Source organism: Miniopterus natalensis, chromosome 14 (assembly GCF_054644295.1).
Source record: "Miniopterus natalensis isolate mMinNat1 chromosome 14, mMinNat1.hap1, whole genome shotgun sequence".
NCBI classification, from domain to species: Eukaryota; Metazoa; Chordata; class Mammalia; order Chiroptera; family Miniopteridae; genus Miniopterus; species Miniopterus natalensis.
Window position 1 is genome coordinate 48127041 of NC_142094.1, and position 22487 is coordinate 48149527.

General features: G+C 49.7%; 1 protein-coding gene across 3 annotated transcripts in view; it reads left to right on the top strand.

The window, feature by feature from the left end:
• The first annotated feature begins 232 nt into the window (after positions 1–232).
• MXI1 (MAX interactor 1, dimerization protein) overlaps positions 233–22487 on the top strand; it is a 65977-nt gene continuing 43722 nt past the window's right edge. The window contains exons 1-2 of one of the 3 annotated variants that reach the window (XM_087823938.1): positions 233–701; positions 19675–19807. In XM_087823938.1, the coding sequence (XP_087680064.1) occupies positions 440–701; positions 19675–19807 (395 nt within the window). In that variant the 5' untranslated portion in view covers positions 233–439. Of the gene's footprint in view, positions 702–2841; positions 2913–17252; positions 17432–19674; positions 19808–22487 lie in introns of those variants that run through there. The other 2 variants (XM_016212129.2, XM_016212128.2) reach the window with 2 other exon arrangements.

The following is a 22487-nucleotide window of genomic DNA, read 5'->3' on the forward strand; positions in this document are numbered from 1 at the left end:
TATTTTTATGTGAAGAAAAAAAATAGCTTAGTAGTTTGTTTTCATGCAGGTGCAATCAGAGGCATTGAGTATTTTTTCCATTCCGGTTAAAATACAGTGCTCTACCCTGTGGTGAGATTTGGGGAGAGGCGGGGAAGGGTGCAGGGACGCGCAGGGGGCGGTGCCTGCCTCGCTAGTCTCCACCTTTTATTTTGACCCGTCGGCTGGAGAGAGGCTCGCACTAGGACCCAGGCGCCGGCGAGCCTCCGTGCGTCCTGTAGGTTCATTCAATCTCCCATACACACAGACCCACTGCGAGACCGACGCGCACTCACACTCGGGCACACACCGCACGCAGCGAGGCTCGGCGAGTCCGGTCGCCTCGTCGCCTCGGCGCCTCCCCGCTCCAGCCAGCCGGGTCTCCCCTGGGGCCCGGAGCTCGGCGGACCCCGGTCCCTCCATGGGCAAGCGCGGGCGGCCGCGCAAGGAGGCGCGCTGCGAGGGCGCAGGGCTGGCCCCCGCCGCGCCCCCGGCCGTGGCCGCGCCCCAGCCCCCTGCCCAGCCAGAGGAGCCCGCGGGGGCCAAGCTCAGGTGCCCCTTCTCGGACATTTTCAACACCAGCGAGAACTCGATGGAGAAGCACATCAACACTTTTCTGCAGAACGTGCAGATTCTGCTCGAGGCCGCCAGCTACCTGGAGCAGATCGAGAAAGAAAACAAAAGTAAGTTTGGGGCCCCCCCCCCGCTCCTCCTCGGCGCCGGGCTCTTTCTTCCTCGCCCACTTGGGCGACCCCTGTCGCCTGCTCGGCCCGCGGCCCCCTCCCCCCAGCACACATCCAGCTCCGGGCAGGAAAGCCGATGACACGGGAGAAAGGACACGCACGCACAAAGCTGCTAAAGATGTAACAAAGACGAGCGGGAGGGGGGGCGGGGGGGCCTGTCCGGGCATCTGTCTGTCGGTCTCCCGGTGGCTGGGGCATCGCCGGGCGCAGAGGCAAGGGAGTGTTGTTGTTTTCTGACAACTGAGCCCAGAGCTCATCTCTGTGAGGTCGCCTTTCTTCTTTTTTTTTTTTTTTTTTTCCGGAGCCTTCTCCGGCAGACAAGTGTTGTTTTTCTGTCGCTCGTTCCTGGGTGGGGTGGGGAGGATTAGAAGCCGAAAGTTGGAAACCGTAGGCAGTGTTCAGCGGTTTCAGAAAGAAAACACCGAGACGTGCGCGACAACAATAACAGCGGCGGCCGAAAGCCCCTCGCGGCGTGGGTCGGGCCGCCCCGGCTCAGGTCCCCCTGCCGTCCACTTCGCCGTCTCCTCCGCTCTCGCAGCGGGGCTGGGCTCGGGCCGACGCGTCCTCGGATGCAGTGCCCTGCGCCTCGGTTGCCCTGGGGTGCCGCCACCTGCCCCCCCCCCGTCCGCCCCCCCCCCCCCAAGAAACAGGCCGGCAGGGCCAAGCCGCGCCGGCAGCTCGCCCCCGACCCGCCGTCCTACGGGGAAACTTGGCGAGGGGGCCGCAGCTAGAAGGAAACTTTGGGCTCTCGCAGGAAACAATAGTTGGGGAAGAAGGTGTGGGCTGTTGTGTGCGGTTTCTTTATTTTCCGGGAGAAGGCTCCGGAGCGAGCGCGCAGGGAGAGGAAGGCGAACGCCTTTCTGGTCGATTTCTCTGGCCCACCCCCAACCCCCCATCCCCGACCCAGGTGGAGAGCGACGCGTGGGAGGGGGCGGGGGTTGCTGGGAGCCCCACCCCGGCCTGGCCTCCTTTTTTTGGTATGTGTTTGTTTCATTTTTGCCCCCGCCAGCCGGGAACCCCCAGCCCTCCCCAGGCAGCCGGCTCTGCGCCCTGACGGGGGCACGCGTGTGCGGCGTCTCTAGCTCGGTCCTCACAAATAATAGCTGCGAGAAGGGGGAAGGGGCTGCGGTGGGTAGAACGACAGACGAGAGAGAACCAGCCTGTTTAATCTGTCCGAACAAGTAGGAAGATCAATGGGGGGGGGGGGGGAAGTGGTCCGATTGCAACGTGTCAGAGCTTGTAACCTCCTCCCCCCCAAAACACAACAACAACAACCCCCAGACACAAAAACACCTTAGCCGACCGACACCCCGAGGCCTCCAGGGTTAAAGTAAGCCTGTGTTGGCGACGCAATTTTGCAGAAGCTGTAAAGCAAAACACCCAAGGATTCGTGCCGGGAGGTCGGTGGTGCGGTCTTTTCTTTCTCTCTTGTTTTCTCGGAGTGCCTGCCTGGGTTTCGAGAAAGGCGCATCGCCGGCTGTGTGGCCAAATCAGATTGTGATTATTCGGAGTGTGTGTGTGTGTGTAGGTGGGAGGGGTGACGGTGCTGGTGGCCGTGCATTCGTCAAGAGGGTAGTTACTGAAAAGCCAGAGCTGGTGGGGAAATGGGTGAAGACGTGGTTTTGTTTGGTGTGTTTGCTTTTGTTGGAGGGGGGAGGGGAGCGATTTCTTTAGCGGCCCCTAGCCTGGGTTCCCGGTTCTCTGGAGTTTGTCCGCGGCGCCGGCTTCTGCGAAAGGGGGGGGGGGTGCACCCTAAGAGGGCACCTTGGAAGTGTGTGCCCCCCTCCCCCAGCGAGGTGTACTAAGGTGGTTGCTGGAGCTTCCCCTGCGTCCCGTCACCCCTTCGCACCCGCAGACAATCGCAGACCTCCGCCCCCCCAACCCTCCCCCCCCCGGCCGCGCTGGCCGCCGGCACCTCCTTGTTTACCCCGTGACGGGGCTCCGGCGTGGCCACCAGTCACGTAAGCAGAGGGCCGGGCGCGCCGGGCCTGGCTGCCCCGCACGGGGCAGCACAGCAGCAGCAGAGCTGGGCTCCCGAGGCTGAGAAAGCCTAGTGGCTCCCTCCCGGTCCCTGTCCCGAGGCGTCCGCGCTGCACGTCTGCCAGCCCCCGAGAGGGGCTCGGAACCTCAGCGCCCCAAAGTCAACTTCGAGTGCGTAATCGGTCCCTCGGCCCCAGTGCCCCCTCCCCTCCCGCCGGCTCCCCGCGGGAGTATTTTTAGCTCTCTTGCCTCTTTTCGCCGCTGCTGTTTGGCTCTGTATGAAGTGATGTCAACAGCCCCCAGATTTCCCCGAGAGCGTGGGACGCCGCGCCGTGCCCGGCTCGGCTCCCGACACCCCACTCCAGGCCTTCGCTCTGCTCCCCAACAGCTCACGCAGGCGAGGGCGACCTCCGGCACACTACGGGCGACCCTTCGCCGGGCCCTCTATCATCCTCCTTGCAAACTGGAGCGACCCACGGCAGCCACTTGACCCACTCCCCCCCACAACCCGCCGCCCCCCACTCCCGGTCTGGGTACGGAAAACGGCGGGCCCCACATCTGCCTCGTTCCGTCGGGGGCGCTTCTTCGCGCCCGCGGCGCTCGCCGTTGTTTGCTGCTCTCCGCACACAATGCCCGCGCGTCACGGCGGTCCGCGTGTGCACAGCAACAACGCGAGTCGGGGGCGGGTCGTGCGTGCTCCCGGCTCGGGCACTGCGGGTCGCTCCGCGCGCGCGGGGCTTGTTTTGCTTCAGAGCCCCGCTTTCCGAAAAGCTTACATCATTCCGTCGTTGGGAGGAGGGATGGGGCTCTGGGCGTTCCGATAGGATTCCAGCATTTTCCAGGTCCCTGGTTTTTGGAAGGAAGCGGGGACCCTGGCTTTCTAATTATTATGCTGGGAGGAAGGGCTCAAGTTTTGTTTGTTGGGCAAGTTTCGGGTTTTTTATTTTAGGTCACGACTGCTAAGGGCACTGCTGGCCGGCTCAGGTGCACAACCTCCCCGCCTTCCTTTCAGCCAGTTCCCCTGTAATCACTTGATCTTAGTTTCTCCGCCTCCTCCTCCCCCTCCCAGCTAGAGACACATGGTTTCCACATGGAGACAAACTTCTTTCCCCTGACTGGACTTGACCTAGCTGCGCCGTTCAGCCAATCGGCAGCTGCAGCTTCCTATGACGTCACGCGTTGCCGGGGCCAGAGACAGGGGGTGGGGCCAGGAGGCGAGCCAGGAAATCTCTGGGAGCTGTAGTGCGGCCAGCTGGTACAGTCCCTTCTTAAAGGGACGCTTTTCTCCCGGGAGATGGCCGGGAGCCTCTCCTGGATTCTCCATTTCGGGTTCTGTAAGACCTTCCCGAAATGCACCGATAGGCCCTGGTCATGAGTTCACACGTTCCGTTTTTACTGTTGTTTGCAAAGTACTGAACTTGGCAGGAGCTTGCCTTATTTTCCATTGTCGTCAGAACTGCTTTTCATTGCCTGCTTGAGGTTTCCGTACTAGGAGTGCTCACCAAGTTGTGGCCACAGTGCTAAATGATTCCCAGTAGATATGGCGAGTTTCCTTGGGAGGAGGGGATCCAAATTAAGTCACTCGGTATTGACTGCGCTGTGCAAGGCAAGGATTCCCTGGGCTACGCAGGTGCATCCAACTAATGTGAATCCTTAAGAATCTCAAAGGCCTCCAGAAACATGCACGGAGACTGTGACTCTGTTACCACACGTTCATAATTTATACATAGATAATTATCTCTGGCATCATCACCTAAATCCGTTTGGGGTCCAGTGGAGGGGTAGCAAAAGTTTAGGATTGACTGATAAACAGATACTTGCTTTGTGTTTTGAAGAAGGTTAAAAGTGAAAGATTCACCAAGGGGTGCTGTGTGCATAAAAGCTGTTCGGTAGGCAAGTGGAAACTACAGCAAGTGGAGGTCTAGAGGAAAGAAGTGGGCTTCGAAGCCTTGGTCTGGAATGGGTTCCCTGGGTTTGAGGGTGAGGTACTTTCCTGGGGACATGAACAGGCCAAGGAGCAGCCTTTTCCTCCCTCATGGAGGAAGCTGCTGCTGTGTGGTATCATTTGGCCCCACCATGCCTTCCTGACTTAATCGCCTCTGCTCCTGTTCAGCAGGTCTACCAGCAAGCAGGGTTCACAGTCATGCCTCTGTGCTCTAGTCAGACTCTTCCCTCTGTCTAGAATGCCCTCATTCTCTTACTCCCTTGGGCTTAGGTGCATCTTACCCACTTTTCAAGACCTAGGTCAGTTTCCACCTCCTCCAGGAAGCCTCCCTTGGCTGTCTCTTAAGTCAGGGTAGTTGAGAGAATGAAAGTTTTACAATCACCAGAGCAGGGAACAAATTCCTCCTTTGCTGCTTACTGGCTGTGTGAACTTAGGCACAAGTTACCTAACCTCTCTGAGGTTCCATTTTGTTTTTTGTAAAGTGGGAATAACAATAGCTTCACAACATTGCTGAACAGCTAAATGAAGCACTCCCTTCAAACATTTAAAGTACCTGGAATACAGTAGGTGCTCAGCGAACAGTCACTTCTCCTAGCTTTGATAATCAGTATCATGCAATTCTGTTTGTTTCCTGTGCATTAGCTTTATCCTCAGGGAGATTATTAGCATCTTAAGGAAAAAGATTATCTACCGTTTTTCAGTATATGTCACTGTTGCTTGTAGCATACCATTGGGCATACAGTAGACACTTAATATACATTCTTTGATTGATTGGACTTGTCATTTATTGGCTGTGGCACAGTGACCAGGTTTGAAGGCCAGGGGACACATGACAGACTGGGAGAAGAGTTGGAAATGCCCATCTTTTCCAATGAGGGAGGACGTTTCCTATAATCCAGGAAGACTGCCCTTGGGCCTGTAAAAAACAACCTGTAAGGAGATGGTATGTAAGGCCGGAGGAGCTGAAAGTGCATACTGAGATCAGCTCTGACTCTGAAAATGAATCAGTTACTGGCTGAGAGAACAGGGGATTAGGGCAACTTACGCTAAATTTGAGGGCTTTGATGGCAACTAATGTTCAAGCAGATCACATTTCTGCATGGCAGACGTCTTATGATTCATTCATTCCACAAATATGTATTGAGCACCTACTATATGCAAGTGCTTTTTTTTCCCTGAAAACTCTCTGGATCGATTTGTGCTGGGGGTGGAGTGGGATATTTGTTTTTGGTGGAGTTGTGTAAAGAACATTCTTAAATCAGGCTCCTATTTCCTCTGCATCCTAAATTATGTTCCCCAGATTCAACTTTTTTTCTAGTTTTAAATATGATCTCTGCCCCCTTGTTAAGTGCCAGAAGTAGGCTTTCAAGGATATTGTTGTGGCTCTTAAGAGTCCTGGAGGTCCCAGGGACTAGGTACCCTGTGGAGGGGACCCAGGGAAGGGGGCAGTGCCTTAGGAAGTTGGAGAAGCTAAACTGAGACACTCCTGGTTTGCAGGGGGGAAAGGAGGTTCTATCAGCTCCAAGGCAAAACAACAGTTGCTCACCTATCTTCCCTCTCTGACCAAAACACTCTCCCACTGACATACCCAGAAATGGGGATTTTCATCTGAGGATGGCTGAGCAAAAGTCTGGAGGTAAAAATGAAGGAAATGAAGAGCGTGCCAGCATGCAGCAGCAGCAGCAACTAATCGCATTGCATAGTATCAATACTGGCTACCATTTATTGAGCACTGACTATATACCAAGTATGGGGCTAAACATGCGTTATCTCCTTTAATCTTTACAACAACCCCTTGACACAAGCAACTTTATTACACCCATTTACAGAGAATCAGGGATGCTGGGTAATTTACCCAAAGGTCACCTGGTTAGTAAGTGGCAGAGCTGAGTTTGGAACCTAGGCCTCTGATTCCAGAATGAGCCTGAGGTCTTAACCATATATGCAGGTATGAATTTTACAGCCAAGGAATGAAGTCCAGAGAGGTGAAACGACTTACTCAAGGTCACTTAGCAACCTGGAACAGAGCTGGTATTTGAAATACCCTGTTGATTGTCCAAGGTCTTCTTGTACACACCTTGCTTACAGAAGGTTGAGAAGTTAGGCTGGAGATAGAATAGCCAACCAGAGAGGCTTTCTTGCTTTTCAGAGTCATTCAAAGCTCCTGGCCCTAACTCAAGTTTACGCTCCTAGGAAACACCCCCCCACCCCTCCTGCTGTCTTTCTAAAGTCTGTCCTCTGGACATATTAGAGGACTTGGGGCTGTTGCTATGGTACTGGAGCCAACAGCAGGTTCATCAAAAGCTGGGTCTTTTTCCTCTTTAAAAAAAAAAAAAAAAAAAGCCCGCCCCTGCAGAAACGAATTGGCCACAAAGATTTGCATCAGTCATTGTGGCTTGTTCTGTTTTAGATCCCCCCCTGCCTCTCCACCCCACGCCCTCCTCCCTACCACCACCACTTTCTATAAATACAGTTAGATAAATATTGATTTAAACTGGGTTTCTGGAGGAGGAGCACATGGTTGCCCTGGACTGGTCTTCACTTAGATACCACCAGGATGCCAGGCCTGACACACCTAACCCCCGACAGCTCTGGCTTCCAAATGACCTGTTTGGGGGAGATGAGTTGTGGTTTTGTGGCTTTTGAGTTTAAAAAGAGAGAGAGAGAAAGAAAAAAAAGTAAAAAAGCGACAACCCAGGATGAAATGGGATTCCTCTTGCAGAAGGAAGAAAGCAGGCAGGCCTTAGAGCGAGCTCGATTGCCGTCTGGCCTTCTGAACTGTTCTCTTCCCTTGCCCGGTATTCCTTCCACTCCATTTTGGGTTTTGTTTTGAAAGGAGCCAGGTGGTAAGACAGAGCTTCAGGGCCAGAAGGAGCCCCAGAGGTCACAAGGCATCCATCAGTGGGGAGGCTGAGGCTCAGAGAAGGACAGTGGCTTGCTCAAGAGGACACAGCAGAGGCAGAACCAGGTCCTTCTGGGCTGTGTTCTCTCCTGCCTGCTATGAGAATGGGTCCCAAGCTGAGCACCAAACTGGGCTTTCGTTTTACAGGTCAGGTGCTCATAAAGTCAGCAATTCTCAAACCTGGTTTACTGATTCTAGGGTGTGTCCGGTTATTGCAAAGGTCATTGCAACATTCTCAATAGTCTTTCAAAATGAAGCTAATTTGAATTTGCCATTTAGAAAAAATATTTTCTTTTATATTGAGGGTTGGGAGTGGGAAGGCAGTGACAGTGACAGGATGGCTACGCAAGCCTTAGCTGAGGAGGTGGAATTCAAGTCTTCCCAGAGGGGGCCCCTCTCTGGGGGTGGAGGGTGGACCTCTGGGCTCTCACACTGGAGAGAGGCTTCAGTTTTGCAGGGACAGACACCTGCTCTCTGGCTTTTCTGCTAAACTAAAGGGAAGTAATTGTCTCTGATATAATTGCCCTTGAGTTGCCTGGCTGGAGGTGTTAAAGCTGTCAACAGCTGGCTTGATCTCTCCGGCCAAAAATAATGGGGCATTTGCTGCCATCCTCCTGAACTGGAGGTTCCTTCTTTGCTTCCTCATCTTGGCAGAATGCTGTGCTGGGCCCCTCGCTTACGAAATATTTTGAAAGTTCAGGTGCCTCTTGCTTTGAGCAATACATCTCCATGAAATATATGTAAATAGGATCTCCCTTTAAAAAAAAAAAAAAAAAAATTAGAGAACCTCTCTTTAAAAGGCCCTTGTGGCAAATACTTTTATAAAATGTGGAATTATGTTACATTCCAGGAATTCTCCCTGATTTATTCTGTTAGTTCATTCATTCATTCATTCATTCATTAAATTGGTATTTAAGGAGCACATATTGCTTCTGTCTGGCACTGTGCTAGGTCCCGAAGGTACAGTCCTTTTCCTCATGGAGTGTATACTCTAATCCAGTACCAGGTTTTAGAAATTCAGTTGTCTTAAAGTGAACCTCAGCAAGGTGGGATTGCATCTGACTTGGGTTTTGTGTCTTTGGTTCTAGCTATCGTTATAGGTAAAACAAAATATATACTGGGCTTCCAAAAGGAATAGTTTCTGCCCTCCCTGTACCTCCAACCTCCCCTTTTGTGGGCCCCCATGTTTAAAAATCCTTTGTGTTTTTGTGTTTGTCCTTGTAATTTTTACAGATCTGACTTTTTTTTTTAAACTGCCTGAGCTTAGGAAACCAAGTCCCGTGTAAGCAGTCTTGTAAATAAACACATTCCACTCTCAGTTCTTTACAGATTGGTACTTGGAGGATTGTCCCTACCAGTGTTCCTACCAAGCCTGCTCTCATAGAACATGCCCTTGGCCACATACCTCTAATATCCAACTCCAGTGTCTGCTAAGGAAATTTAAACACAGCAAATAGAAAGATAAACAGTGTCCTGAGAGAGAGGGAGATTGGGAAATTCAAACTAAAGCCAATAAAAAGGGACTTGGATTACCTACTATTTAAGATATTCTACTTTGTATCTTTATTGCCATTAGCAAGGATACTTGAATAAGATAATACCACAGTATTAAAATAGAGGGCATGCCTAGGGCTGCTCTGTTTCTGGCCATAGGTCGCCAGTGGAAGCTCATGTGTGGCCTTTGTTTTTATTTCTGCAGGGACCCAGAACTACCTTTTGGCTTCCCTGTGTTTTCTCCTGACCACCCCTATCATATTTCTTGACTCCCAAGACTCTGAGTGCCTTGCATACAACTTTCTTTCATTCTTTCCACCAGCTGTAAAATTTAGCTCCATTCAACAAATAATTTCTATACCTGCCAAGGGCCAGGTTATATGGAAGCACTTGGTGCTTCCAAAGCGCAGTATGGATGGTGGCCAGTCCATATTCCAGTGCCCATGATAGACAATAGAGACCAAGAAATAATGCTTGTCTGTCTCCTGGGAGTCTGATAACCTGTGTCCAAGGGGGCTGCTGATAAGTTTTCTTTGTTTTCCAAAGGAATAGTGATAATGGCGCCCCCTTTTACTGAGCGGTTAGCATTGAGCCAGCACAATGCTAAGTGCTTTGTATTAAATCCTCACAACCATCCAATAGGAGGGTCCTATAATTATCTTCATTTTATAGATGAGGAAAGCCTTAGCCTTAGCAAGGATGACTGACTCCCAAGGCCACATGCTAACAAAGAGTGGAGCTGAGACTCAAACCCAGGTTTTTCTTTCTAGAATTTAGGGCTCTGGGAGAAGCCTCAGGAAGCAAGAGGCAAGAAATGGAATCTAGAATGTTTGAAGTCCAGGCTGAAGGTCCCCGTGAGGATGCCTCCCTGGAGCGACTTCCTTTACTTCCCACTCATCCTAGGGCAGAGAGAGGGCAGCCAAAGTCTTCCAGACCTCTTTGGGTGTTGACACTGAAGCCAGATAGGGACCTTTTTTCTGGAAGGCAATGGTCTTGGGTGTTGCTATTTGCACGTGCAGTACTTCCTTGCCCGGCACCCCTGGGGAACTCACCCAACCAGTAGGGCTCCTGTGGCTCTGCATGTTAGGGTGTTGGGCTGTGCATCCACACCCTGTCAGGCTGTACTAGGTTTCCTTAAGGAGCCCAAGCTCATAGGGCAACTGGTCTGGCCCACACTTAGAGCCAAGGGCTTCTGCCAGAGAAGCCAGAGGAGAGATGCAAGTGCTAGCAGCAGAGATGAGATTTAGGCCCTGGCTGTCACCGTGACAGTGCGGGCCAGCTGGTTCCAGTCAAACGGCATAGGTCCAACCCCTTCCTTTCCTCGATCGAGATCTAGGAAACCAGAGTCATCTTAAATATAACTGGGTTCATGTCACTTACTTGTTAAAGCCCTTCAATAGTGTCTTTCCTGTCTCACTTAGAATAAAATCCAAATTCCTTGCATGGCTTTCACCCTTGCTGTTTAGAATGAGTGTGGTCTGCAGATGGGGAGCCTTGACATCCCTTGGGAGCTTGTCAGGAATGGGACTGCCAGGCCCTAAGCCAGATCTGCTGAATCCCAATCTGCAGTTTACCACAGTTCCCAGGTGATTTGTGTGTTCATTAAAGTTTGAGAAGCTGGCCTAGAAAGCCCTTGTGATTTCCCTAATCCTTCCACCCACCTAAAGCTACCCTCCCCTCCTTTACTGTTTATCTCTTATGCAACTTATCACAATTTACAGTGATTTTACTTGCTCATAATCGGCTAGACTACAAGCACCTTGAGGACAGGGACCATAAGTAATTTTGTCATTGTTCTATCGTCAGCACCTAGATTAGTGCCTAGCACACAGTGGATGCTTAAGCAATTATTTGTTAAATGAATGATGAGTTCTCTGCCTTTAACCTTCTGACCTAGTGTCTCTCAACAAGGGAGCTGTTGGTGAGAGAGCTATTGGTGTGCAGATTCATCCAGAATACAGCAGGATTTAACATCTGAGGTTCCCACTCACTAAATTCTAGCAGGACCCCCAATTCATTCTGACACTCAAGGAAGATACTCTTACACATTTCCAAACCCCTGGTGGAGATCATTGCCCTAACTAATTTTGTTGGACCTTGTCCAATTGAACATACCCTGGTGTATGCTGTGGGGTCCAAGAGTTAGAAAATCCAGGCTTGAATCCATTCACTATCTATGTGACCTTGGTAAAATCACTTAATCTTTCTGGGCCTTGTCTGTGAAACAGGAATCTCAGAGGTGTGCTGGGAATTAAATGAACTGACCAGAGGAGCAACACCATACACCTAATTGACTCTCATTACATGACAACTACTAGGCAAATGGAGGCATATTATTCTAGGATCTCTGGAGAATCCCAGAATTCTAGAATCGGAATGCTGGAGTTGGAAGAGATGCCGATGTCCTTGGGCAGGCAAGGACCTGGTATTTTTAAATTAAATGGTGCACCTAAGGTTGAGAACTCAGACACAAGGCAGCAGGGCTGGGTGTGTGATTTAGTGTCCAGGGCCTGGCTGGGCTTAAGAGTGACCTCCACAAGTTTCTGCTGCCTGGAAGGGAGTGGTGATGCCAAGAGGTGGGGGCAGGGCAACTCTAGACAGGATCCTGGCAGGGGACGGAGGGTTACCCAGGGCTGTGGCAAGAATGTGGGGCATCCTCTTAGCAGCTGGGGAAGGCCTCTGGTAACCCTTTTTTTTTTTTTTTTTTAAAGGCTTTAAAATCAAGTTGCATCTAACTTTGAAAGAACAGGTCATTACATCCAAAACCCAATAAATGCTACAAAAATTTATAGTATAATCTTGCTTTTGAGTATAGATGCAAACATTCTAAACAAAATATTAACTCATAGAATGCAGTGTTTCAGATGAATAACATACCATGGCTGCCAGAGATGGCCCAAAGTCACAAAATCTATTGTTATAAACGATTATAACCACAAATTAGAGAACAGTCCATGACTACAGCAACAAAGGATGAAATGTCATTTGAAAAAAGTATTTGGGGGGCATCTGTAATGAAGGAGACTATGTACTTCCATACAACAGAGGTTATTTACTTGTGGTGGTCTTTTCACTGAAGTGGTATAACGTGAAGTTGGGACCAGGGTGATCACCAGCAGAGGAGTTGATTCTGAGGCCAATCTTTTACTTAGAGAAGAATGAGCCTTGAACAGAAAACAAAAGCAGGTCTTGGATCCCTTTGGAGTGTAACTTGATCTTGATATTTAAAGGAGTGGGGCTCCACAAATTTAAAAGACCAGAAAACTTGCTTCATTTTATTTATATATTTTTAAAAACATGAATCAGCCAGAAAAAGAATTATGGAGATGGGAAGAGAGCGCAAAGCAAGAGTCTGTAGGCCTGAGTCCTAACCCTTGCTTGATAGACAGCTGTGTGGCTTTGGGTAAGTTACCATACCTTCTCTGAGCCTCAGTTTTCCCATCTGAAAAATGAAGACTGGATTGAGCAATAAGCTTAATGGTATAAACGTCTATGACATAAACCACGAAATGCTATTTGGGGAAACCTTAACTTCGCATGGATCTAGCAAAATCCTCCGGAACACCTTATCAGTTGCACCCCCAAGTGGGGTGCTCCAGAGTAAGCAAGCCTCTCAGATGTGAGTATTGAGTCCTGCAATGCAGATTTCTTCTCAGATCAAAGTTGATGCAGAAAAGAAGGAAAGAGACAACAGAGATTAACTAATAACAAATCCATTATAATCACTGTAATAAGGGCGATTTAATATAATGTAAGAAGCCCTTTTCTATAAGGGGGAAAAGATAGGTCAGAATGCAAGTCAAGTGCAGCTGTTTGAGCCTCTGCCAGTGGCCTGATCTCACCAGAAAACTGAAGTTAAAAAACAACAAACTTCCAGATTCAGAGAGCTCAGATTAATACTGCCTCCCCCTGCTGTTTCCTCCCACCCCTTAGTCCTTTCTGTCCCTCTCTCCCCAGCTCAGGCACCTGGGTCGCTTTTTTTCTCTGTGGTTGGGATGTCAGCCGACTGCCCTGGCGACTGGAGCTCTGGGAGGCAGCAGCTACCTCTCGGGTTTAGCATTACGTCATCCCTTCTAGACCCAAATTTATCGCGGCTGCACACAGACCCGCAGCTCTGAGCTGCCACTGACTTGAGGAGAGCTTACGCATGAAGTTAGGCAAGGCTGACTCACTGGGTGGAGGGAAAGGTTTTCTGCTGCTCTTCACGTTTCTGGGCTCTGAGGGGAGGGGAGGAGAGGAGGCTGCGGTTGTCATTTTGGGCTGGGGGGAATGGAAAGATGTATAACTGTTATGAGTCTCATTTAGGAGCTCAGGACTCACCTTCGCCTTTCTCCAACCTTGATAATTCAAAACCCCCATCCTTAAAGATAATTGCAGAAAACGGTGCTCTGCACAGTAAGCACCATGCAGTTTCAGAAAAGTTCTCTTAAGCCCCAGGTGTCACCAACACAGTGACTTTGGACTTGTAGCTTCACCTCATGGTCCCTTCCCCCGTTTGCATCTCTTCTATCTGCAGAAAAGATCTAACACAGACCAGCTTCCTCCATTGTTTGTGAATATGCAATAAATCACTTGAAAATCTGCATTCAGTAAACTGTGCAGGGAAGGGACCCCTAAGAACGGAGCATTCTGTCTGCTTCCTCCAGAAGACAGCTTGTGCCCATTGGGCTACATTTGTTATAGGCCTGGAGGACTCCTGGGGGCTTTTTCTCTCTTCAGTGAGACCCCCTGAGAAAGCTACTTTAAGGAGAAGACAGACCCAGAGACTATAGGTAAGATTCCAGGTTATTTTTTTCTTTTTAATATGTCTTTATTGATTTCAGAGAGAGGGAGGGAGAGGAAGAGAGAGAGAGAGAAACATCAATGATGAGAGAGTCATTGGTGGGCTGCCTCCAGCATACCCCCTACTGGGGATCGAGCCCGCAACCCGGGCATGTGCCCTGACTGGGAATTGAACTGTGATCTCCTGGATCATAAGTCGATGCTCAGCTACTCAGCTACGCCTGCTGGGCAAAATTCCAGGTTCTTTTGTCAGTAGACTTTGGAAACCATACTTTTCCTCAGTTTCCCCATCTGCATTTGTCATGCAGAAGGATTCGTGTGAGCAAAAGAAAGGCCATGGCTGCCCCTGGGTTCCTCCAGGCTGAGGCTGATGCTGAGGGATGGTTTGTGGGTAGCATCACTTTCCTGAGGCTAAAGCTCCAAGCTTTGTGCTGTAGGAGGCCCTTGTGGCCCATGTCCAAGCAAGAATTCCAGAGTCACCCAGAGTAGGGAGAAGAAAGTGGCACCTTCAATTGCTGTTAGAAAAGGCTGGATATTTCTATATATAAACCAGCCCTTAACACTTTCCACTGCCCACCATCACCATCATCTCTCCTCTTCTTCAGTGTATGCAGGTGGCCTTCTGGTGGCTCTTTCCCTGCTTTCCATCTCCTTATCTGCCTCTTGGCCATGGCTCTAAAAAAGGGCTGGTTCAAAGCAACAGTTTACCTGGTTTATAATACCCACCTATTTTGAAAAATATACCAAAAGACAAGAATATAGAGTTATTTTGTGACTTTTTAATCTGTATGTTTCTCTTTTATACTTTTTATATAATATATATTCACTTAAGAATATATTATTAAAAATCATTACAGACATATTGGATCCAGGTTAGACTTTTTGTATCTACTTTATAAGATTTCCAGTAATAATTATTCTTTTTAGGCTAACTAAAATTTCCAGTATGTTTCAAATGAAAAACTGATTTTTTTCCCCCACCGTGTGAACAATAAAAATTTCAGGGGGAAAAAAACAAGAAGTGCTGGCTAATTCATCTGGAGGTGAACTGAGAAAGGCCAGGCATGTGAACCAAGCATCCCACTTTCTCTTAATAACCTCCTAGGGCTTATGATCTATGGATTTAAACTCCATGTGTGTTTTCAGTTTGCACTTTTTTTCTTGATTGCATGTCACATGGCTTAACTCCCATTGGGTAGGCTTTTATTTGTCATAAAACTACCTCTTTTAAGTTCTTCAGATAGCTCTTAGAAATTTGGGGTCTAAAGCTTAAAGGGGTTCTCCAGGTGGTAGAAACTTTCAACCTAGTAATTTCTACCCTCAACTAACAGATGCTCTGAGTGAATAGGTATTTTCTTTTAAATTATTCTATTCTTCCCCTACCCAACATAACCCTTTTGGAGAGTGGAGGGTGGTTGTTACCAACACCCAATGGGTAAGTCCAGATCTGAAGCGACCTAGCCAACAGCTGAAAAAGCACTCTCACTGTTTTAAAGCCTTTACAAAAAAATTAATTCTCCTGTGGCTTGTGAACACCTCTCACTTTGGGTCTCCCTGCACTTGATGGAACATCTATTTGGTTCTTAAATGCAATGCCAAGTGTAACATTTAAAAAGGATGGCAGGATTTTGCCATTTTTGACCTCATTGGAAACCTTGTTCACTTTGGAAAAAAAGAGAGAGGCTATTAAAATGCAGTATGAAGCCCATGACATTTTTGAGAGTAAGATTTTCATCCTGAGATGGTATTTTCTGCAGTAGCCACTGGAATTTCTCCCCTCACCAAGAGCTTCCTGTTATTTTGGATGTCCACCAGAAGGTTAAAATAATCAGGGTGGGGAAACGTTATAGATGTTTACACAATTCCTGGCTTGGTCCTCAAGCGTTCAGCAGTTACGACCTTCTTACCTTTCCTCTGCCTAGACCAGTGGTTCGCAAAGGGAGGTGGTGATTTTGTTCCTCAGAAGACATGTGCCAATGTCTAGAGACATTTGTGGATGTCTCACCTGGGGGGGTTGGTGGTGAGCTACTGGCATCAAATGCCTAGAGGCCAGGAACGCTGCTGACCATCCCAAATGCACAGGTCGCCCGCTACCCCCGCCCCGCCCCGAGGAATTATTTGCCCCAAAATGTCAATAATGCTGCAGCTGAGAAACTCTGGTCTAGACTTTGAGGACCAGTTAAACTGAGGGCTTGGAAAGAGGGTTACCGTGAGGGCAGCGGCCTTTTCATGTGGTCCCAGCTGTCGTTAACCATTGCTTTCAGTTCTCCTTCTCTGGAAAATATGAGCAGAAACAATCGTCATAGCTTCCACGTATGGAGTGCCGTGTACTACGTCCTGGAATTATTTCCTTTAATCTTCGCAGGAAGCCGGGCTGGCTTGACTCTACACGCCCTGAGGGCAGGGTCCCCGTCTGTCTCTCTCACTGCTGTGCAGTCTGTGTCTAGTACAGTGCCTGGCACATGGCAGGCCTTCAACGTTTGGATAAATGGAGCCATTATATCCGTTTTTTCACAGGCGAAACACGAGGCTCGAAACGCCCCCAGCTCGTGTAAGTGGCAGAGCGCAGATTTGAACTGACCCCGTGGGTCGTCGGCACCAAACCCGCTCCCGCTGAATTCCCTTCTTCCCTTGCAGCACCAGAGAGGCTTTCCAGCCTCGAAAATCACGGGCGCAGGGCTGAGGGAGGAGAAAGGAGTTTTAAAACATAAAGTTAGAAAACACCTGCCTCTGCATAGAAACTGGGGTGGGAGAAGGGCCTTCAGAAGCCTCTCTGGTTCTGATGGGATCATGCCTCGTTTCTGAGCAGTGACGTTGGCTTTCCAAATGTTTCCGTGTGTGCTGTCCGAGAAGCACATTTTGCAGAGGGGGAAACTGAGGCACAGGCGTTCCGGGATAAAGTGGTATTGGGTAGCGGGCTGGAACTTGGGAAGAAGAATGCTCCAGCTCCTGGGCACCTGCCGGTAGTCGCTGAGAGAGGGCCTTCCTGGGAGTAGACGCTCAGCTCGCCCAAACCCTGCCGCGACAGAAGCAAAGCCCAGGTCACTGCTTAGTGTTGCCAGCCTGGATGGAGAAGCCTGCCGGGACTACACGTCCCAGCGGCCATTGCGGAATTCGGCGGAGCGCAGGCGCGCCAAAGCGGTGTGTGTACTACAGCTCCCGGCGTGCAGTAGGCTGGGCGGGACTACATTTCCCAGGAGGCAGAGGAAGGGGCGGGAGGGGGCGGGCCGCGGCGATGCTCCCGCCCCTCCCCCGTGCTCGCGCGGCGAGGTAAACAAACCGCGCGCGGGCTGCGGGCGGCGCGGCCGGGGCATCCGGGCGGTAGGCGCGGCGGGGCCCCGGGGGACCGCGGACAGCGCGCCGAGCAGTGGCCGGGCTGGGCCGCCCGCCCGCCGCACATGTCCCGGGGCAGTGCCGGACTGTAGCCGCCTGCGGCGCCTCCTGTCGGCGGGGGAAGGGAGTGTGGAGACGCCGGGGTCTCCACCGCGGTGCCCATGGAGCGGGTGCGGATGATCAACGTGCAGCGCCTGCTGGAGGCGGCCGAGTTTTTGGAGCGCCGGGACCGAGGTAACGGCTGGACGCGGCCGCCTCCACCACCGTCTGAGCCCGCGCACTCCTGCTCCGCGCGGGGAGTGCGGTGCGGCGGGTGAGGGGAGGTGCGCGTGAGAGGAGGTGCGCGTGTGAGGAGGGATGTGCGGCGTGTGAGGACGCCTGTGTGGGGCGTTTGCACGTGTGAGAGGTGTGCGTGGGAGGAGGGGTGTGCGCATGGGAAGGAGTGTGCAGGGGAGGACGCCTGGGTGTGTGAGGCACTGGGAGTGTGAGGATGAGCCTGTGAAAGGCGTGCGCGTGTGAGGGGAGGTGCGCGTGTGAGGAGGAGGCACGTGTGAGGAGGGGTGTGTTCCTGTGAGGTGAGATGCTTGTGTGAGGAGGGTGTGCGCGTGAGGGGAGATGCGCGTGTGTGGGTGAGGTGTTTGCACATATGAGGGGAGGTGCGCGTGTGAAGAGGGTGCACATAGGAGGAGGGCGCCCGTTTGAGGACGATGCGCTCATGAGAGGTGCGCGCGTGCGGGGAGATGTGCGTGTGAGGCCAGTGCTTGTGTAAAGAGTTGTGTGAGGAGTCGTGTGTGCTTGTGTGTGTGAGGGGAGGTGCGCTTGTGAGGAAGGTGCGTGCATGAAGAGGGGTGTACATAGGAGGGCACACGTGTGAGGGGAGGTGTGCGTGTGAGGGCGGTGCGTGCGTGAGGCGATTGTGCGTGTGAACGGCGTGTGTGTGAGGAGGGTGCGTGTATGAATAGGGGTGCACGTATGAGCGCGCGCGTGGGGGTAGGTGCGCGTGTGAGGGCGGTGCGTGAGGCGTGTGCGTGGGGCGATTGCGCGTGCGAGGGGCGTGCATGTGTGGGGAGATGTGTGTGTGAAGGCGGTGCGTGAGGAGGCGTGTGTGCGTGAGGCTATTGCGCGTGCGAGGGGTGTGCGTGTGTGAGGAGATGTGTGTGTGAAGGCGGTGCGTGGAGGCGTGTGTGCGTGAGGCTATTGCGCGTGCGAGGGGCGTGCATGTGTGAGGAGATGTGTGTGTGAAGGCGGTGCGTGGAGGCGTGTGTGCGTGAGGCGATTGCGCGTGCGAGGGTCGTGCATGTGTGGGGAGATGCGTGTGTGAGGGCGGTGCGTGAGGAGGCGTGTGTGCGTGAGGCGATTGCGCGTGCGAGGGTCGTGCATGTGTGGGGAGATGTGTGTGTGAGGGCGGTGCGTGAGGAGGCGTGTGTGCGTGAGGCGATTGCGCGTGCGAGGGTCGTGCATGTGTGGGGAGATGTGTGTGTGAGGGGATGCGCATGTGAGGAGGGGTACACGGATGCGGGTGACTGCGCGTGTGAGTTTGTGCGGCTGTGCGTGAGAGGCGGCGCATGTGTGTGGGGAGGTGTACACAGCACGCACCCGTGTGAGGGCCGGCGCAGGAGGTGAGGGCGGGCGGGGCCGGGCGGTGGGAGCTGGGGGAGCGGGGGGCCGGGCGCACCTGGAGCTGGGAACCGGGAGCTGTGGGAGGAGAGCAGGTGGACCGAGGAGAGGGAGCGCGCTGAGGGTGCGGGGAGCCTGAGAACTTGGGAGGCCAGGGCACCGGGAGAACTGAAGGCAGGAGTGGAAGAGGCACAGGGAGGGGGAGACAAGGCCCGGCGCCCAGTGAGGGAATGCCTGCTGAAGGGCAGGGAGGAGAAGGCTCCCTGGGAAGCGACCTCTGCGATGGATCAAGGCGGACCACACGGGATGCCTTGATCCCTTTAGGGATGGATACTAACGGAGATGTAAAGAGATGGGGGTATGAAGAGTAGGAACAGTGGGAATTGTGATGTCGGGAGAGAAAATATCTTTCTAAGACTAGGTGATTGAATTATTTAAGTAGTGAAGATGTGGGGCTTAGAGTGACACCTTCTAGAATGGGGAGAGTTAAAGGAGAAGGGGAATTTTGAGACAAGTGAAGTAATTGAGATGAATGGTAACCAGGCTCAGAAATTAGGGTAAGTCAGGAATTCCTGGAGAAAAGGATTTCGTAGAGGGATAAATGACTTGATTTAGAGGAAGCATCCATACACCTTCCAGGTGGTTGGTTGGGTCCGTCTGTATGTAATGTCATAGGATTGATGTCCAGGAAAGGACTGGGAATTTTATCTTGCAACCAAAAAAAAAAAAAAAAGGAAAAATATCACCTCACTTTTTTCTCCTGTTTTAACAACCTGTTACTGCAAGGACTTCAGATCTGTGGATCCATGGATTTGGGTATATTCCTCTTACCATATCTTTTTTCCTTGCTGTCTGTTTAGAGTGTGAACATGGCTACGCCTCAACGTTTCCCTCCATGCCGAGCCCCCGGCTGCAGCATTCAAAGCCCCCACGGAGGTTGAGCCGGGCACAGAAACACAGCAGCGGGAGCAGCAACACCAGCACTGCCAACAGGTAGCAAGCTGGGGAGGTTTAGAAAAGACAACTGGAGGGAGGGGGTGCACGCTCAGGCAGAAGTGCCAGACCTACTGACCTGAGTCCTCTAATACCAAGTCTGGAGCAACACGGAAGGGCCAAATGGGTTCATTTTATCAGCAACCTTGGGCCCTTTTATTTTTTTTATTATTTTTAAAAATTTTTTTTAAATTTTATTTTTGTTTAAAATATTATAGATGTCCCTTTTTCTCCCCAATGACCCATTCCACCCCGTCCCATTCCTCTCCCCAGTCCCTCTCCCCACCGTTGTTCGTGTCCTTGGGCTGTGCATATTGGGCCCTTTTAAAACAATAAAGTCTAGGAATCATAACCTGTCTTTGTGTGGAAGGGAAGGAATAGAATCTAGAAAGACAACCAAAGAAGTTCTTGCTGGATTATTAAGTGGGGAGTCTATGATTTAGAGGGACAGTAGGTTGAGAGGCTTCGCAGCATGTGTACATGCGTGTAACTACATGCTAAAGTAACCTTGGGCCAGCTTTAAGCTTGGATGATTCAAGAAGAATTTTTAAAACTCAGAAGTATCTCAGGCAGGATATAAAGCAGAATTAAGGGTTTTGTTAAAGGAACAGAAATATTATTAGGCAGAGTAGGAAGTTAGTGGGCATGGTCTGTTCGTTGCTTAAGGATGAAGGGGAAGTCCATACTGTGAAAGTTTTGCCTCTTATTTACTAAGGGTGAATTTGTAAGGGAGCTTTTAAAGCAAAAAAAGAAAAAAGGAAAGTAGCTTATTCTTCAGTCAGAACATTTCCCTAGAAAATGCTTGTCTGGGTATACTCAGACACAGTTGACTTCCATTTTTTCAAAATTTTTGGTAGTGTCTGGCTGTCTTTTCAGTGTTTTTGTTCTAGAGGGCCAGTGAATTCTAAGGATTCATCTCTTGAATTTTCAGAAGGCTGTCTTAAAAGAAAATCAGCAGATGCTGCCTTTTCCATGGATGAGAGGAATCGAGACCTTTCCCCGATTCCCAAAGCTTTGTCTAGAGAATATAAATATTCATTTTGGAGGGCCATAGAGCAGTCTCTGGGTAACTAAGATTGCTTGAAGGCTTTGGAAAACTTCAGATAGGTAGTTGGGTAGTCACTTAGGTAGGCAGTAGGAGTAGGTGCTTTTACTAACTGATGCAGAAAACATGAAACTCCTGTAGATGACAGAGCTCAAAAGGTTAGGTCTTCCATTTATGACATCACTGAAGCAAAACCAGGATTTGCTCTTCTCTCTTGAACTCGTCTATAAAGCTGTATGTTTCCTTTTTTCGTTTCTTCAAGACTATTCTGCATTTTTTAAACTTAATTTAAAAATAACCATAAGGCTAATATGCTGTATTTATGTTCATGTGTGGGTCTAGAAGGTTTGTTTTGATATATAGTAGGTTTGGGATGAAAATATGTAGTGTGATACACAGCATTTTAAAAATATAAGTATAAATTTTCATGCTCTTCATAGTTTCTGTGGTTAAGATATTAGCAAGTAAGACCTATATTCAGGAATTGGTGGGTTTTTCAATCCATGTATGGATTGAAAAAATTTATTTTTTAATTTGGAGACCTGGGAAGAATACCAGATAGGACACCAGACTTGGTTTCTGTCGTGCTACAAGTATTTATTGAGTCTTTTTATCTAGTAGAAATCAGATATATGATCTCATTGCATTTTCTCTCTGTCCCTTGACATTCTTATTTTTAAAATGAGAGGATAGACTACATATAGTGAGAGTATATACATACTCCCCACGGTCTTTTCTTCCTTCAAGTTCTATGACACTGATTTATTCACAGTTTTAGAGACCAGTTACTCAATTAGTTATTCGCCATACTACCCCGTCACTGCAGATGTGACATTTTTATTAACATCTCAAAGATTATAGAGACATAAATAAATGTGCCTTTCTAGATTTTACCAATTATGTTACAAGTCATTAATAAGTCTGTCATCTTTTGACTCATACTTTGCTCAGTTTGGGGTTTTGACTAAGTGATGTTTCTCTTTCATGCTAGTGTTCCTGTTAGGATTCTGTTATTGTGTATGGGACCACAGTGCTAATTACTGTGTGTTTTAACACAGCACGTCAGAAAATTTGTAAAACTACAATCATTCTATGTTCTTCTAGTACCCAAGGGAAGATAACTACATGTTCACTGGACTACCCAAGGCTAAGGAAGATGACTTTTCATGGGAATATAAATAGAGAGAGAAGTAGATTTCAGAATATATTATGTCAAGGTTCACTCGAGTGGGATATAAGCTGGGGCCTATAGATTAAAAACTAGTATGTTAAAGTGAAGCACTAGAAATTATTCCTCCTTACTATTTTAAAAAAAAATTCTGCTTCATGAAGTAGGGGAGCAAAGACCAAATTCCAGTACCGGAGTACTTGGGAAATAGTGTTGTTAGTCCATTTGTAAGGGGAAACTGTAGACTTCTGTTAACTTTAAGACTATTACTGGATTTAATAGAGATTTTGTTATACTGGTTACATAAAACAGAAAGAAAGAAGGCTTGTAAAAATTTTCCATTTATTAGTCATCTGAAACAAGGAAAGGAATAGAATTGATGAGTATATATGTCTTATTTTCCTTATTAAAAAGCTACCCCTGTGGAAGTTGCTTTTCCTGTTATGCATTTTGAACATTGGTATAGT